The 16,583-nt window shown below is 48.2% G+C and overlaps 2 protein-coding genes across 5 annotated transcripts in view; one reads left to right on the top strand and one right to left on the bottom strand.

The window, feature by feature from the left end:
• Positions 1 to 854: 854 nt before the first annotated feature.
• oclna (occludin a) lies at positions 855 to 9,213 on the bottom strand. Of its 2 annotated transcripts, XM_086096706.1 has the most exons (9): positions 9,136 to 9,213; positions 7,259 to 7,336; positions 5,810 to 6,464; positions 4,973 to 5,140; positions 3,083 to 3,207; positions 2,591 to 2,743; positions 2,350 to 2,521; positions 1,552 to 1,593; positions 855 to 1,362 (listed from the first exon to the last, which is right to left on the bottom strand). In XM_086096706.1, exons 2-9 carry the CDS (start codon positions 7,306 to 7,308, stop codon positions 1,264 to 1,266), a joined length of 1,464 nt encoding a protein of 487 aa, XP_085952832.1. In that variant the 5' UTR covers positions 7,309 to 7,336; positions 9,136 to 9,213; the 3' UTR covers positions 855 to 1,263. The 2 variants fall into 2 exon arrangements, with proteins under 2 accessions (XP_085952832.1, XP_085952833.1); XM_086096707.1 differs by lacking the exon at positions 9,136 to 9,213 and having other exon boundaries at positions 7,259 to 7,825.
• The window catches only part of LOC147161403 (WD repeat-containing protein 36-like), a 9,729-nt gene continuing 260 nt past the window's right edge, over positions 7,115 to 16,583 (top strand). Inside the window, exons 1-22 of one of the 3 annotated variants that reach the window (XM_086096704.1) lie at positions 7,115 to 7,399; positions 10,635 to 10,662; positions 10,752 to 10,852; positions 10,917 to 11,034; positions 11,247 to 11,379; positions 12,399 to 12,453; positions 12,943 to 13,075; positions 13,141 to 13,313; positions 13,395 to 13,515; positions 13,580 to 13,645; positions 13,714 to 13,803; positions 13,875 to 14,017; positions 14,095 to 14,212; positions 14,277 to 14,442; positions 14,531 to 14,639; positions 14,936 to 15,015; positions 15,075 to 15,182; positions 15,256 to 15,490; positions 15,827 to 15,937; positions 16,030 to 16,111; positions 16,182 to 16,369; positions 16,573 to 16,583. The exon at positions 16,573 to 16,583 is cut by the window's right edge and continues 260 nt beyond it. In XM_086096704.1, the coding sequence (XP_085952830.1) occupies positions 10,781 to 10,852; positions 10,917 to 11,034; positions 11,247 to 11,379; positions 12,399 to 12,453; positions 12,943 to 13,075; positions 13,141 to 13,313; positions 13,395 to 13,515; positions 13,580 to 13,645; positions 13,714 to 13,803; positions 13,875 to 14,017; positions 14,095 to 14,212; positions 14,277 to 14,442; positions 14,531 to 14,639; positions 14,936 to 15,015; positions 15,075 to 15,182; positions 15,256 to 15,490; positions 15,827 to 15,937; positions 16,030 to 16,111; positions 16,182 to 16,369; positions 16,573 to 16,583 (2,312 nt within the window). In that variant the 5' untranslated portion in view covers positions 7,115 to 7,399; positions 10,635 to 10,662; positions 10,752 to 10,780. Of the gene's footprint in view, positions 7,400 to 10,117; positions 10,402 to 10,634; positions 10,663 to 10,751; positions 10,853 to 10,916; positions 11,035 to 11,246; positions 11,380 to 12,398; positions 12,454 to 12,942; positions 13,076 to 13,140; positions 13,314 to 13,394; positions 13,516 to 13,579; positions 13,646 to 13,713; positions 13,804 to 13,874; positions 14,018 to 14,094; positions 14,213 to 14,276; positions 14,443 to 14,530; positions 14,640 to 14,935; positions 15,016 to 15,074; positions 15,183 to 15,255; positions 15,491 to 15,826; positions 15,938 to 16,029; positions 16,112 to 16,181; positions 16,370 to 16,572 lie in introns of those variants that run through there. The other 2 variants (XM_086096702.1, XM_086096705.1) reach the window with 2 other exon arrangements.

Genomic DNA, 16,583 nt, shown 5'->3' with positions numbered 1-16,583 from the left:
ATTCATGAGACGTGTTTTTTCACCAGGAAATTGATATTAGCTTGCAATTTAAAATTTGCTCAACGTGTTTTAGAGAAATCAGTAAAAAAAGAAAAGAAAAATACCTACAGTACTCCCAAAATGCCCTTTCAAAGTTCCCAATGTAGCCACGCCCCCCTCCCTCTTCTCACGTACGTCTTGGTGGGAGTCAGCCGAGGAACCGGAAGCAAATTTGTCCATTTAAAATCGTAGCTAATAATTTCCAAAAACAGTGTTGACATCTCTTCTTATGCCTACTTCAACCTCGGAAAATATTTCTTCATGGCTTTTCACAAGCTGCATAAGTTGGTTGGTCGTTATGTTACATTTCAATCTCTAAACCAGGTTAGCTTGATTTACTTTTTTTCCAAGTCCACCTCCAGGGGGGGGGGGGGGGGGCACGCCATCCACCGCGTATCCCAAAACGATGCACCCTAAGCGGCCACACTTGGCTGGAGGGTCGCCCCCCTGGCCGGAGCTGCCGTTTTCCCACGCCATCCATTCATCAACCAACAATTTCCGGCACCACATACCCCCGCCAGGGTCGCCACAATTGACGCAATCCAAGTGGCCACTTGCACCTGTGGTCGGACAGAAAATTCAGGTGGAGGAAGTCCAAACGCGGCCACGGTTCGGCTTTTGCCACAGGTGCTTTGTTTACCTGCCGGTTGAGTCGACGCACCTGTGGCAGGGTTTTTACTTCCTCCACCTGGATTTCACCCCTGTGAGAATTAGCGTTCGGCCACACTGGCACAATTACAGCACTAAAATAATTCAACAATCCTATCCAGAAAATGAAAGACTCATAAAAACTGCAATCAAAAAGTAGATAAAAGTACATTTCGTGGACATTTTATTGTTATAAAAAACATTGACAAACTAGAGTAAAAGTTAGACAACTTGGTTAAAAAAAATACCACCTGATACATTTTAAAATGCATGCAAATGAAAAAAATAACAGTTGATAAAATACAAATAAAATACCATTTAATGCAATAACAGTTGATAAAATACAAATAAAAATACCATTTAATGCAAAAGTTAGGGTTAGCTTAGGGTCAAACTTAGCTTGTTGTGCTTTTTGTAAGCAAATAATGACATCGCTTGCAGGAAGAATTGGGCTGTCTGTCACTTTCGATTACGCTTGACAGCCCGTACTCGCTATACGAACATTTGTTGGTGACACGGCGGGCTGATGGCGATGATGTCATGCGGTCAGCTGATGACGCCGCCGCCACGCACGTCTCAGGCTCTGCGGTCGTAGTCGCTGACCTTCTTCTTGATGTGGTTGAGTTTGGCCTTCAGATATTTGCTCCGCCTCTTCTTGGCGCGATAGTCCGACGACTAAAAAGGCAACGCAACAAACGCAGTCATTGTCAAAGTGTGCTGCCACGCGGGCTCCCTCTAGTGGTAAGCCAAAGAATCACTCGATCCAACGTTGACGTCACGTTACAGTGGCTTAAAATGTTTTGAATTCAATGTTGTCCATTTGTGTACAAACGCTGTTCTAACGCAGACAAATCAATGACTCACCTTTTTCATGGCCTTGATTCTTTTGTACTCATCAAGAGCATCCTAGAGGAAAACACAATCATTATTATTATTATCATCATATTTACATGTGCTGTAGTTTGACCTGGTGTTTTTCAGCGGCACCTTGAAATTAGCCTAAAATGGCCGCTTCAGAACAAAATGCCAGACTTCCTGTGTCTTTTCAGGTATGGCTTCTTGAGACTTTTTTGTGGGTCCAGTCATGATGGACATGCCTATCAAATTTCATGTTGTGAATTAAAACTGGCTTCAGGGGCTGAATTTTCAAAACATTCAAAAGATGCCTGACCAAAATTGACGCAAAATTGTCAGTTTCGAAACAAAATGGCTGACTTCCTGTGTGTTTTCAGGTATGGCTTCTTGAGACTTTTTTTGTGGGTCCAGTCATGATGGACTTGCCTATCAAATTTCATGCTGTGAATTAAAACTGGCTTCAGGGGCTGAATTTTCAAAACATTCAAAAGATGCCTGACCAAAATTGACGCAAAATTGTCAGTTTTGAAACAAAATGGCTGACTTCCTGTGTGTTTTCAGGCATGGTGTCTTGAGACTTTTTTGTGGGCCTACTCATGATAGACGTGTCTACCAAATTTCATGTCTCTAAGTCAAACTGGCTTTAGGGGCTGAATTTTCAAAACATTGGAAAGACGTCTGTCAATGACAAAATTGACAGTAAATTCAGCCATTTTGTTTCAAAATGGCTGACTTCCTGTGCCATTTCAGACGTGACTTTGGTGATTTTTTTGCAATGGAATGTGGTGAACAGCGTCCGATGCTGACCAGGTACTGCGGACTTCCGTCCCGCAGCTCGTCCAGTTCTCGGTCGATGTCGCTGAGTTTCTTGTTGACGGCGTCCAGCTCGGCCTGGAGGTCTTTGTACTCGTGGTGGTTGCGGTCGAACTCTCGCTTGTACTCGTTCCGCTCCTGCTCGTTGGCGATGGGCGGGAACTCGCTGAGGAAGACAACTTCGGCATCAAGACGGGTGCACGCGACGCTGCGTTTTCAATGCGCATTCATTCACCTGTAGAAGTCGGCGTCGTCGTCATCCAGCTCGTCTCCCGACGAGGCGTAGTCGGCGTCGGGGTCCCCGCGCCTCCTGCTGGCCAAGCTGGGAACGTCCGAGCTCGGCGCGTAAGGAACGCCGTTACGCAGGGGCTGCTCGTCCTCCACCGGCCTGACACACACACACACACACACACATTGCGCAACAATGATGGTCTTGGACTTATTAAGGTAAAGGTGAATTAGTGAGTACACGCAGAAAGAAAAAAAAAAGACAAAAAGGAGAAAAAAAGTGCGGTGATGATAACATGTTGACTCTGCAAGGCTGCCAAATAAAAATAATGAGCTCTCAAAAAAAGAAAGGAAAAAAAAAAAAGATCCGAAACTTTGTTTGTTTTGCTGCGTATGAATGAGTCAGCATCGCACGCATTTGGCCCAATGACATCATCATCATCATCATCATCATCATTCCACACACGTGACTGTGTGTGTGCGTGTTGCTGTTACTGACGGCGGTGTGTATCCGTAGGGAGGTTTGCTGTAGTCCTCGTCGTCCAGGTGACTTCGAGAGCTGCGCAGCTTCTCCGGGTAGTCGGCCATTGGAAGTGCCTCCGCCGGCACCGACACGTTGTTCACCTGGAGAGTCAAATCGGCGTGAAAAAATGACTTTTCTGCTCAAATTAACCCCCCCCCCCAAAAATAATACAACTACAAAAATCACACAAATGTTTTTTTTCCATACTTTTGCTAAAATTCTTTCTTGTTCCTGGAATTTTTTTTAACAAAATGACTTGGAAAAAACATATTTATTTCTTTTAAAAAAGCTTCTAAAACATGAACTCTTGTCCCAAAAAAAAGACTTCTTTCAAAAATGACTATTTGGATTTTATCTCCAGAGAAAAGTCTTGAAGATATATATATATATATATTTTTTTTTTTTAAAGCCAAGTTGGCTGCGGTCAGCGCTGGAATGACGAGCGTGCACGAACCCATCACGTCAGCTCACGTGACACAACTTTCCGAGCGTGCACTTTTTCAAAGGTGTCAAATCCTTCTTCTCGAGTGAGTGAATGAGCCACCGCCCCCCCCCCCCCCCCCTGGGAATGTGACATTATGAGACTGAAACTGTCGTTGTCACCACGGCGACACACCTTGAAACCAACACCGGCAGCCATCCGGGCCCCCCCCCCCCCCCCCCCCCACACACACACGCGCTGACAGCCACCAAACTGGTCCGACCGCTTCAAATATGTCTTCCCCACACACACCTGTGCACCACAACAGTTCGACAAAAACGATACATGGACAGTGGACCTTCCTGACCCGCTGCAACCATCATAATTAGAAATTGTTTTTTTCCACAAAAACAGGAGGAAGTTCCATTGCGGTTCTTTTGTTTATTTCAGTAATCAAAATATGCACTGTCATTCTTTCCACTGAAAAATATGCAGCGGAACCTTCATTTAAAGGACTAAAAGGATGAAGGGTCGTTCGTTAAAAGCAAAAGCATTTTTTTTTTTATGATAATGGCGTGCAGCCAATCGCTTTCAGGTTAGCACGCTTCTTTTTTTCACCTTCATCGCGATTGGTAAAAAAACAAAAAAAAAAACACACAACTGTGTATGTACTGCACCAAAATCAGTAGAGCATGTTCGAGAGACATGTACACAATGTGTCAAAAAGCATAGATATTTATAAATATATGTCTCTATGTGCCTTCAATTGCCCTCTGGGGACAAATAAAGTTGTTTTTTTATTTTTTTTTATTTGATGAAACGGTTTCCCCCTCCAATATGGCCACCACATAAGATCATTCGTTGTCTTCGACGAGATCGTTGCCCCTGCCAACATGGCCGCCATATTGACTTTTACTTGCGCTTGACGGGACAATCGACATGACCAACAAGTCTGAGTTGAATAAATTGTTGCTGTCGGTCAGAGGTGGCAAATCCACGTCCAGAAAGTCAAAAACCTGCCAGTTTGGCTTTAACACCAGGTGCTAGCTAGCGAGCTCCCAAGCTAGCTACCACCGTGCTCGTTTATGTGCTAGCGAGCTAGCTAGCATGAGGGGCTAAAGCCAAACGGTGGCAGGGTTTTGACTTTCTGGACCTGGATTTGCCACCTCTGCTGCCGGGTGGAAATGTCCAAATATGGTCAATTCCATATCTTTTCCCACAAATCGATACGATTGGTCTGCGCTCACGACGTCTGGTATTTTGACACAATCTCAACCGATGAAAAACGTTGAGAACGAACTCAACCAACTGTGAAACGGCGGCAGCTGTGCAACATTATGTTGCCTGAAGAATTGAATTCATCTTCAATTTTCAATTTGTGTGTTTGACGGCGCCGAATTGCGCTTATGCCCGGCCGGGTCCGAGGATTTTGTGCGCGCGCTCACCCAAGCCTCGACGTCCTGCGGGGGTTCGGCTTCCTCCAGCACTTTGACGCGCTTCCACAGGATGTTGCTCTTGCCAAACTCGCTGATCTTCTTGCGCGTCTTCAGCGCAAACACGAGCATGATGATGAGGGCGGCCGCCACCAGGAAGCCAAACACCACCGCGATGGCCTGCCGGCACACGGGCGCAAAATACACATGCGGGAACGTCAACATGAAGAACGCAGGATGTGCTTGCACAAGTGCGCGCACCCTCCCTGAACTGCGATCGCGCTCAAACGCGTTAAGTGGCAGACACGTAAGATCATGGATGCTGGTCAACTTTTTTAAATCAATCATTTCGTCTATTGATCAATTGGATAAAAAAGTGATTTTGTAAATTGATTTGGCAGGATTCTCACTTTTATCTTAGTATTATCACTTTGAAGTCAGAGTTCTGAGATTAAAGTCAGAAATCTTTAAATTCAGAATTTTTACTTTAAAAATCGGAATTTTGAAATTAATGTCAGAATTCTCTCAAATCTAAATTTTTAAAATCAGAATTCTGAGATTAGATCAAAGATTTAATTCAGATTTTGTTCTAAAAATTTTGATTTTAGAGAATTGACATTAATTTAAAAAATTCAATTTCAAGTCGGAATTTTGAGATTAAAGTCAGAATTTCCACGTTAAAAATCAGAATTTTGACATTCAAGTCGGAATTTTCACAGAAGTGAGAATCCTGCCAACCTTTTTTTTTCTTCACTGGTGCTACTCTTCTTTCGTATAGTACAGGTGATGGGAAAAGCAATTCACGCAAGTATGGAATTAGAAGTTGAGGAAGAACGAGGTTTCTTTCACCTCCTGCGGCTCGACCACGCAATAGTGGTAGAGGTACTGGTTGACGAAGCTGCCGGCCGTCTGCGGCCGCTGGAACTGCGCGCACAATCCGGTAATCTGGTTGCCGTAAGCCGAGCCTTGCGCCTGCGCCATGGGGTTGACGGCCATCAAGTACACGATGGCGGCGATCAGCATCAGCAGGGCCAGAACGGCGCACACCACCACCACCGCCAGGTAGAACTTCCGGCTCTCCGACACGCTCTGGTGAGACACGATGATGATGAAGGCGGCCAGCGCGGCGATGAAGGTGATGGCGGCCATGGCGATGATGAAGCCTTTGGCCGAGCGCGGGTCGTTGGAGTTGCCGCCGAGCCCGCCGTAGCCGGATCCGAAGGCGCCGCCGCCGCCGCCCCCGAAGGAGCCGTAGTTTCCGCCGCCGCCGTAGCTTCCCGGGTAGCTGCCGCCGTACGAGCCCCCGATGCCGCCGCCGAAGCCCGACAGCGCCCCCTGCGAATCCCAGGCCAACGTGGAGGCCACGCAGGCGAAGATGGCCACGCACAGCACGATCACGATGATGGCCATGATCTTCAGCACGCCGGGCGGGGACGTCCAGCGGTAGAAGTGCTGGAACTCGTCGTCCGGGTAGTACGAGTACGCCGGCTGCGGGGGCGCGTCGCTGCCGAGGGGGGAACAAAAACGTTCGTTAGCGTTAAATTGGGAGGAGGCGGGCGACATTCTGCAAAGAAACTATCTTCAAGTGAGCTAAGGAGCCTCATGGGAAAAAAATAGTGATTTGCCGCCATCATCTCGACATCTTGGTGCCGAGGAGCTATTTGGAAGTGAGTTAAGGAGCTTCATTTAGACAAAAGTAGTACTTTGACTGCAAAGGAATATGTTATTTTTGTGCTAAAGAGGATTGTTTGGACAAAAGTAGTGCTGTACCGCTGCCGTGGTGCAATAAACTATGCCGAGGCAAGCTAAGGAGCTCTACTGAATGGGGAAAAAGTAGTGCTTTGGTGCCATCATCTCATGGCATCTTAGTGCCAATGAAGTGCATTCAAATCAGTAAAGGTGCTTCATTTATACAAAAGTAGTGCTTTGACTCCATCTTGGTTCAAAGTAACTGACCTCAAGTGAGCTAAGTATTTGTCTGTGTGTATTAAAACGGGAAAACAAATAAATAAATAAGAAGAAAAACACACCGTCTAAGGTTTTTCACTTTAGCATAAAGCTAACGGACTGAACACTGTTATTTCTTTAGTTTGAGCATTTTGGTGTTGAAAAACACGAGCTTCCATTCTCTTTTGTTTTACGGGTCACTGTTACAGTCAACTTCAAGTGGGGGCGACAAATAAACAGCTGGAAGCAAGCACGCTGGGCATCTGATTTGAAGAATAGTCGTTGGATTTCCTAAAAGGGATGTTGGAAATGTGACAACGGTCATTAGCCAAGCGGCTAGCTCGGACTTACTAGCCATTTGGCTCGTAGGGCGGCGGACTTCCGTTGGGCCTGCTGGACATCGCTGCGGATTCTGCTTCACTTGAGTTTCTGCGCAAAAAAAGAAAAAGAACAAAGTTTTTAAAACATCTCCACGCTTCCAACAACGGCTCGGTAACATGATGACACCATTTCCACTTTCTATCCGATTGTAGCAAAATCAAACAAAACGTTATTCAAAACAATTAGCTTGCGCTATTTTGCCGTGAATGGCTCCGATTGGAACGCCAAAGCATATAGGCTGTTGTCAAGAAATTGCGGTTGTACTTTTTTTTTTTTTTTTTAAATGTAGAACGTGGGATTGGATTCGTAATCAAGACCATAAGGTAGTATGCGGAATTGGTACTAATTCTCGCGCCATTCACGGCAAAACAGCGCTAAGTGGCGAGTTGACGGTCACGGCAAAATGTCCACTTAGAACAAGAAAAGCAACTTCGACAACAGGAAGCAACTCCTTTCCGTTCACAGCCATGTTGTTAGTGTAAACACCATATGCACGTCGGTGGGGGGAAAAAAAAAGAGAGCGAGAAAATCGACCTGAAGTCATCTCTAAACTCGACTAGTTAGTGATTGTTACTACATTGCCACGCGTTAGCATCTTGCTAACTGTCAGGAGCCACATAAAACAGTTTTTTTTTTTAATGTTTATATAGACTTTATTTTGAAACGTGTGTCATATTAACTTCTGGTATTATGCAATGCATTTTTATTTATTTATTTATGGGGTATATGCCACGGACTTCTGGGTTTTACACATCAGCGTCGTTTCCGGCCACTGCTGGCCGCGTTCCAACACTCGCACCTGCTCGAGGGGCACAAAGGCGGAAGCGCAAGTATTGGGACGCGGCCCACACGCTGGAAACGGAGACAAAGTTGATGGGTGAAACCCCGGACGTCGCAAGTCCCGCCTCCTCTGTGGCATATAGTCCATTGACTATCCACACACACGCGCACACAAAAACAAACAAAACATCTTATTAACAAAGTCGTAATCCAGTAACTAAATCAATTTGTCGATTATACAAAACAAAAAAACAACATGCCGGGGGAATAAAGTTTACAAAAAGATACGAAAATGTTTCCATATTTTGCAAGTCTTGAGAGAAAACGTTATGAATCTGCTTGACTTCACAATGGAAAGCAAGGAAAAAAGTTTTCGTATGTATGAATTTATACTTATGGAAGTCAACTTTAGCCATAATAAGGATAAGATTAATCATAAAAGTTTCCTTTGGCTTTGACTTAATTCTTTCAAGCCAAAGAGACCAAACAGTATATCTTTCCAAAACACTTCAAGGTCTTTCTCAAACATTTTCAGCTGCGCAAAAATGAAAATGATCAACGTACAAAATGTCCCTAATGACGCCATTAAACATGTCAGCATGTATTCAAATTATTGCAAAGACACGTACTTTAGTTCAAAAGAGCAAAATAAAAACAATACATTTGTGTGGGTGTTTCCAGACTTTAAATAAGGTTATTTTGACAATACTAACAATTTAAAAACATTCACGACACAATGCAGCTTCAGCAATGCTAACACACTAACCAGCTTTTTTTTTGTTTGTTGAAGACTCACAATAATAAGATCGTTTAACACATTTGTGTTCATATTACAATTATTTCTAGTCTGCAAATAATTGCTGAAATCAGGCCAGAAAACAATAAAACATTTCAAGCGGTGTAGTCTTTCCATCTCGCTACAACAAGCGCACACTTGGAAGTGTGAAGGATTACGGCACGAAAACAGCATACAAAAAAACTAACAAACAAAACAAAAACGTGCATCCAAAAGGCAACAAATCGAAAACAAATAAGCTGAAGGAAGAAGTTGGGCGCACGACGCTCACCTGACGCTTCGTCCACCGCCGGCTTGATGTATCCTCTCTCACGCGAAGTCAACAACCACACCTTGAGAAGGCAGCAGCCTGGCCACGCCCACTCACAGGTATCAATTTACGTCCCAGGGAATGCTGAGTTCACGGGAAAACGGAAACGCCAACGACTTGTTTTCAGCGTTGAGTGTAGTATGTTTGAATACGTTGATTTGGAAAAAACAGAGCAATAAGAAATGACTCGGGGAAAAAAAAAATGCATTTGCAAACTTTTAAAAAATACACAAAAACATCACTAATGACACGCACCTTCCATAACAATTTGAAAAATTAGCAAAAATAGATAAACGACTTAAATGATAATATATCCGTCCACCCATGGACTGGCTGGAGCCTGGATTTGGAGCGACGTGCAGAGTGGCCGCCATCTTGAACCGGGAGTCCCGGCCCTTTCTCATTCGACGAAGCCTTTGGCAATGAGCACACTTGAACAAATCGCAATTTACATGCGCTTGGTTTTCTTAAAAACGTCACACGTGGCGACAACATAAAAAAAAATCTGTGTGCGTTGAAAATGTCTTCAATTTAAAATGTTGCTTGCCACACTGAAACAGGAACCTGCAGTAGGAACCTACGAGACCTACATCATCATCCACATTTCATATACCTTAAAAAAATCGTCTAATAAAGTAGCATTAATATAAATAGAAAAGTAAAACATGGCACAGTGCGGTCACATATTTTCGTCGACATTTAAAATGGCATTGTCCTCATTTATCTGATGATGAAAAATGTATTTTCCGTCATTTGATTTAAGTTGTCCATCCGTGGCCTCGAACAACACTTCCAAACGCCTTTTGAACTCAATGTGCCGTTGTCTGCTTTCACTCTCAAGCATGGAAGAAAATACGAAGTTTGGAACGACTTTGCCGTTTTTTCTGTTTGCGTCTGTCGGTGTGAGCGGAACCTTTGTTTCGTTAGCGCACTTTTCCACACGGACTTTGTTTTTTGCTGCGGTCTGCCCACTCCATCTGCTTCTTCCTCGGGCTCGCCTGGACCAATTTCTCGTATTTTTGTTGCCCTCTTTTGGGCTTTGTGTCGCTTCCAGCGGTTCTGAACTCGTTCGTTTTGATGGCGGGAGGAGGCGGAAGTAGTTTGTTTAGCGGCTTCCGGCTTTTGGGACTTTACTGCAACCACGTGCCGCACGTGCTCCGCTATCATCGCAAACACCGGGAGTTCTATCTGGTGACGTCAGTTGGGAAATGTTTGCACACTTACAACGTAAGGAAAGTTTTCACGCTAACCCCCTTGGTGTTTTTCTGACTTCCTTCTCTGCTTCCTACCGTCTTTCTTCAGTTCCTTCCTTTTTCATCCTGCTTCCTCCTCTTTTGCATTACATTCCCTCCATTGATTCATAACCACCCTCGATTTGTTCTCTCCTTTACAACTTTCAAATGTTCTGAAAATGTCGTAATGACCTCGTTTGCGTTCTGACACCATTTCTGCCCCCCCAGGTCAGTCGTTTGGGCATCGTGGCCATAAGTGAGTATTGTTTTTGTTTGGCTTGACGACAAAGTGAAGCGAGCCCCTTTGGCCCTGATTGGCTGACGTTCTGGGATGCGGTTGCCTAGGTAACAGCCTGCAGGATGACATCACATGCATGGCGGCAGACCGGATGTTGGCCTTCGCCGCCGCCGGCACGCTCGTGTACGCCTTCGCCAAGAACAAAGAGGTCGGGGGAAGGGCGGGGCCTCGAGTGTGTGATGGGCGGGGCCTGGAATGTTCTTTGTGCCCAGGTGGTGATGCGCTACTGTGGGCACGAACAGGAAGTGCGCCTGCTGCTTCCTTTCGGCGACCAGCTGATCTCGTCCGACGGCGGCGGGCACGTCATCGTCTGGGACGTTCAAAGCGGCGGTGAGGGCGGAGCTTAGGGCCACACAGTGTGTGTGTTGTGTTTGTGTGTGCGCGCGCGTGTAAGCGTCGGTTCGTGTGTTGATCATGTGTGTATATATCTGTGTGTGTGCTTGTACGTACGCGTCTGTGATTATGAGTCCGTAAATAAACGTGTGTGTGTGTGTGTATGTGGTCGCATGGTGTTTGTGACGCGTTCTGGTTTCCCCCGACAGACGTTTACCTGCAGCTGCACTTTGAGCCCGCCACCTTTGACGTGTCGGCCATGATGCACCCCAGCACGTACCTCAACAAAGTGCTGCTGGGAAGTTCCCAGGGTGCATTGCAGCTCTGGAACCTCAAGACCAGGTTAGCATGCTAGCACGCTAACAGACGATCCAACCATACGAGCTGCAAATGAAAATCTGCAGTGTTGTCGGGCGCATTTGTGGCTCCTCCTTCAACCTTTTTGAACCAATCACAACATTCCAACTGCAAAACATTTCCCACAGTAAACTTTCACATTTTGTCCAGTTTAAATTCCCCCCATGACGACATTGTACATCATTCCCTCCCCAATCAACATTTCTTGAGTGTTGCAAACAATAACAAAATATTTTCCACATTCCACAATTGCATGTTTTTGGAATATTAAGACGAGCCACATAATTTCCTCCCCGTTGAAGGTGACGCGACTAATTCAAGCCCTTCCAACCAACGTCCACATTTTCAAATTCCCTCAGTTAGAAATAATTGGCATTTGTCCCGCCTCCATCAACATTTCATGACCGAATCAAAGCATGACAACAAACTATTTCCCACATTCCGAGAATTTCTTGACTACACAAAATCCAGTCAAATTGTCGATTTCAATGAATTTATAACATTTATCCAGCCTATAAACTTTCTTTCTTCTTCAACATTTCTCCACTGATTTAAAGCCTTCCAACCACGTTATATTTTCCACATTGCAAAATGTTTTCAGAGTTAACAAATGCGGGACATTTTTCCCACCTTGTCCAAGATTCCGCCTATCAATTATTCCATCGATTAAGCGAGTAAAAAAAAAAAAAATCCAAAACTATAATATTAATAAACCTGGCGGAAAGACCAAATATTTGTTCCGGGCTGCCGGCAACTTCGAGGTGGCGCAAATCTGTTTTTTAAAAATGATTAAAATAGCTTTGACGCATGCATTTTTGCATCGACCATTTTTTGTGGTCAACCCGACCAAACCGGTGACATCATCATCATCAGCAGCAGCAGCAAAGGAATGTGCCCTGACAGTCTCCAAAGTACTGAATCGAGTTGCTGACGATCATCACGCTAACTTCATTTTTTTGTCTTCCTTGTTGTGTTGTTTTTGTGCGTTTGTGTTCCGGTTCCAGCAAGTTGTTGTACACGTTTGCCGGCTGGTCGGCAGGTGTCACTGTGCTGCAGCAGGTGAGTGTGTGCGCTTGTCTACTTCAAAATAATTTTGGGCGTACTCTTGCCATTCTTACCTCGGGGAACTCCTTAAAGACGGTTGGAAAACCCTTTCAGGTGTTAGTTATTTTAAAATGTAAAAAAGTTGCAAATGTGTCCATTTAAACAACTCGACTCAAAATTAGTATTCATCATTTTTGGGGGACGATTATGCTGATTTTGCAATAACTGAAGTTGTAATTGAATTTCGACGAATTGCACAGCCCGAATCCCCGCTGAAAAAAGCGAACTTAATGTTTGCATTGAAACGAGAGGTCAAATGAGCGAGCTCACTGCTGCTTGTTGTGGCGCAAAGTGGTACTGCACTGATGAGCCCAACTGCATTCACACACAAAAAAAACTCGTCGGCGGTTTAGCGGGCGTTCCAAGTACCGGCGAATTTTTGCCAATAGTGACGGGCAACCGTCAGTTTTGGCGGAAGTGAATGACCTCAAGTGACCTGGACAGAGCCCGGCGGTGGACGTGGTGGCCGTCGGCACGGCAACGGGCCGCATCATCGTTCACAACATCCGATTGGACGAGACGCTGATGGCGTTCACGCAGGACTGGGGACCAATCACGTCGCTGGCTTTCCGGACAGGTGTGTGCGTGTGCGCAGGTGTTACGGGCGCTGTTTGTATGCGTGACCTCTGACCCCGCCCACAGACGGGCCGCCCACGCTGGCGGCGGGAAGCCCACAAGGTCACGTGACCTTGTGGGACCTGGAGCGGCGGCAGCTGCTGGCTCAGCTCAGAGACGCCCACAAGACGGCGGTGAGCGCCAGCTTCGTGCACGGCGAGCCGCTTCTCATCACCACCGCCGGCGACAACGCCATCAAGGTCGTCGGCGCCGTCGCCACACTTCCTCCCCGCCGGCGGGACCTCCGATTGCCTCACACGCTTCCTTTGTGCTTTCTTCAGGTCTGGATCCTTGACCAGGAAGGGGGCGGGGCCAGGTTGCTGAGAAATCGCCAGGGTCACAGCGCCCCGCCCACCGCCATCTGTCACCATGGCGACGACGGGAAAAACATCCTCAGCGCAGGTGAGCTCGAATGAGGACGGCGGCGGCGTGCGGACGGCCAAACAAAATGTCTCTTCCCCTGCAGGTCAAGACGGGACACTGCAGTCTTTTTCCACCGTCCACGAACGGCTCCACAAGAACCTTGGACACGGTCTGACTCCGCCCACCCGCACCTCGGTCACCACCTGATTGCTTCTTCAACTGCGCTTTTGTGTTTAGGCTCCGTCAATAAAAAGAAAGAGCAGAAGAAGAAGAAGGGCTTGTCCTACGAGGAGCTTCGCTTGCCCGCCATCACCGCCTTCTCCTCCGGTTGGCGCTCGCACACGCGTACGCGCAAGAGTCGAGATGGCCGCCGCGACGTTTACCGCCTTTCTCGACAGCTGCGGCCCGCCAGTCGGACTGGGACGGCATCGTGGCGTGTCACCGCGGTCGCCTGGCGGCCACCACCTGGAACTTCCAGCGCTGCACCATGGGGGCGCACCACCTCAGACCACCGGGGGGCGGCGACACTTCCGTCGCTACGGTAACCAGGCCACTCGCCTTACAGCTGTGCGCTCCTGGCCCGTGCGCGCTAACGCCACTTCCTGTTTCCTGTCCCAGGCCGTGGACATCACTTCCTGTGGGAACTTTGCGCTTGTGGGGTCTTCGTGCGGCCGCGTCGACGTTTACAACCTGCAGTCGGGACTTCATCGCGGTTGCTATGGAGACGGGCAGAAAGGTGAAGCCGCCGTCGCCGCCGCTGCCGGCTTCCATCTCCGGTTAACGCCGCCGTTTTCCAAAAGCTCACAGCGGCGCCGTGCGAGGCGTGGCCAGCGACGCGCTCAATCAGCTGACTCTCACCGCCGCGTCCGATTGGCTGCTCAAGTTCTGGCGCTTCAAGAGCCGCAAACAGGAAGAGCGGTTGAAGCTCAATGCGGCGCCCGCTAGCATGAAGCTGCACAGGGACAGGTAGCTAACGGCTAGCGTGGAGCTAACGGCTAGCGTGGAGCTACACGACGAAAACACACTGACGGGCGAGACGTCTTGTTTCTGTCAGCGGGATGCTGGCGCTCGCTCTGGATGACTTGACGCTGCTGATCGTCGACGTGGAAACCAAGCGAGTGGTCCGCAAGTTTGCCGGTCACCACGGCAACACCAACGACATGGTGAGTGACTCGCTGACAAACGAGGAACTGACGAGCATCCTTGCGGTCAGGCCGACATTTTCGAACGTGACGCCAACGATTCATTCACCAAACGTTTTGATACACGCCCGTGAGCATGCTAACAACAGCGCTAGTTAGCATGCTAATATAGCAAAGAACAAAACAAGATAGCGGGACCAATCGCAAGCGCGAGATTTCGGAGTCCCTGTTAGACAACAATCTGACGTCGAAACATCACGTCGACACTTTTAAGAACCGGTCGCTGACGTGCCAATCGTCTTTTGACCTTTTGTCAGACTTTCAGCCCCGACGGTCGCTGGTTGATCTCCGGCGGGATGGACTGCACCATTCGCACGTGGGACGTCCCCTCCGGAAGGTGAGAGCCCAACTTGTCCTCCCGTGTCTTCCCGTGTCAACGTGTCGTCGCGTGTTCAGCCTGGTGGACTGCTTCCTGGTTTCCATGGCGCCGGTGGGCGTGTCCATGTCCCCCACGGGAGACTTCCTGGCGACGTCGCACGTGGACGGCCTGGGCGTTTGCTTGTGGTCAGTCGGCAAATGTTCACTTTCCCTTCTCGGCGTCGACTGCGGCCAATCACACAGCGGCTCTCCTCCTCAGGACCAATAAGAGCCTGTGCGGGCCGGTGGGGCTCCGCCCACTGCCGGCCGACTACCAGCCGGAGGCGGAGACTCTGCCGGGGGGAGGGGCGCCGGAGGCCGAGCGGGAAGCGACGTTGGAGGAGGAGCCCGACGAAGCGTACAGCTCGGCGGAGCAGTTGGGGGCGGAGCTTGTGACGCTGTCGCAGCTACCCGAGTCCAGATGGAAACATCTGCTGTGCCTGGACGCCATCAAGGTACGACCGTTTCGTGTCACGTGACCACGTTGCCTCGCGAGGTCGCGTGCAAGAGCACATGATCGTCACGTGATGAGCACGGGACACTTTTGAAAATAAATAAATAAATACATTCAGTTAGTTTAAAAACATTTGTACAGCAACTTTGTTAGCTTTTGTTTTTTTGCCAATCATCGTCACTGCTCATGACGTTGACTTCTCCAATAAATGACCTTCCTTCGATCAATACATTCAAAGAGCTCACGTATGATGATGAAGATCATTTGTTGTTTGTCTAACCTCGATTGCGTCACCTGACACGCACGCCATGTTGCCATGACGACGGTCTGTTTGCAGAGGAGGAACAAAGCGGCGGCTCCGCCCGTGTCCGGAGCGTCGGCGCCCTTCTTCCTGCCCACCGTGCCGGGCCTCACGCCGCGCTTCTCCGCACCGCGGCGGGAAACGCAGGTTAGCGTCGCGCCGCTTGCGCGTTGACGCGCAACAACATTCACAATGGTCATATGAACAATGGTGTGCGTGTGTGCGTGCGTGCGCGTCAGTCAAAGGTGCTGAGCTGCGGTCTGCCATCTCAGAGGTCAAAGTTCAGCCGTGCTCTGGAGGAAGGTCTCGAAACGGAGTCATGTGAGCGCATTGACGCCAACGCCGTCCATCGGGATTCTATGTTGACGTTTGTTTTTTGCCGTCCATTCAGTCGCCGTTGCCGCGCGGCTGTTGAAAAGTTCGGGTCCGTCGGCCGTGTCCGCGGAGCTGGCCGGTCTGTCGCCGGAAGGGGGCGGAGCCGACAGCCTCCTGCTGGCCTTCATCGGCATGACGGACGGCATGCTGGCCAGTGGGCGGGACTTTGATCTGGCTCACGCCTACCTGTCGCTGTTTCTCAAGGTAACGCCGGGACAACTGTACTTGTTTTTTGTTTCGTGGACCTCCGTTCTGTCCAAATCCTTTTGTACTGCGTCGGCAATCGTTTGCGACTCCCCGATCGCCGTAGGTGGGAAATGACGACTCGAACCGTCCCTAATGGCTCGATTGATTTTGATTTGGATCTGCCCGTCAAGTTGACCCGCATTTTGCCATCCCGTTGACAGCTTCACCTGCG

The sequence above is a fragment of the Leptonotus elevatus genome, chromosome 15, assembly GCF_054856555.1.
Source record: "Leptonotus elevatus isolate MCC_2025b chromosome 15, RoL_Lele_1.0, whole genome shotgun sequence".
Classification (NCBI taxonomy): domain Eukaryota; kingdom Metazoa; phylum Chordata; class Actinopteri; order Syngnathiformes; family Syngnathidae; genus Leptonotus; species Leptonotus elevatus.
Note: the sequence above shows the minus strand (reverse complement) of the source record. Positions and strands in the feature narration are given on the sequence as shown.

Coding starts and splice junctions, on each gene's coding strand:
- oclna (XM_086096706.1), bottom strand. CDS start 7,308: ATGTCCAGCAGGCCCAACGGAAGTCCGCCGCCCTACGAGCCAAATGGC. Junction 3,208..4,972: donor CGCAGGACGTCGAGGCTTGG/GTGAGCGCGCGC, acceptor TTGACTCTCCAG/GTGAACAACGTGTCGGTGCC. Junction 1,363..1,551: donor GAATCAAGGCCATGAAAAAG/GTGAGTCATTGA, acceptor TTGCCTTTTTAG/TCGTCGGACTATCGCGCCAA.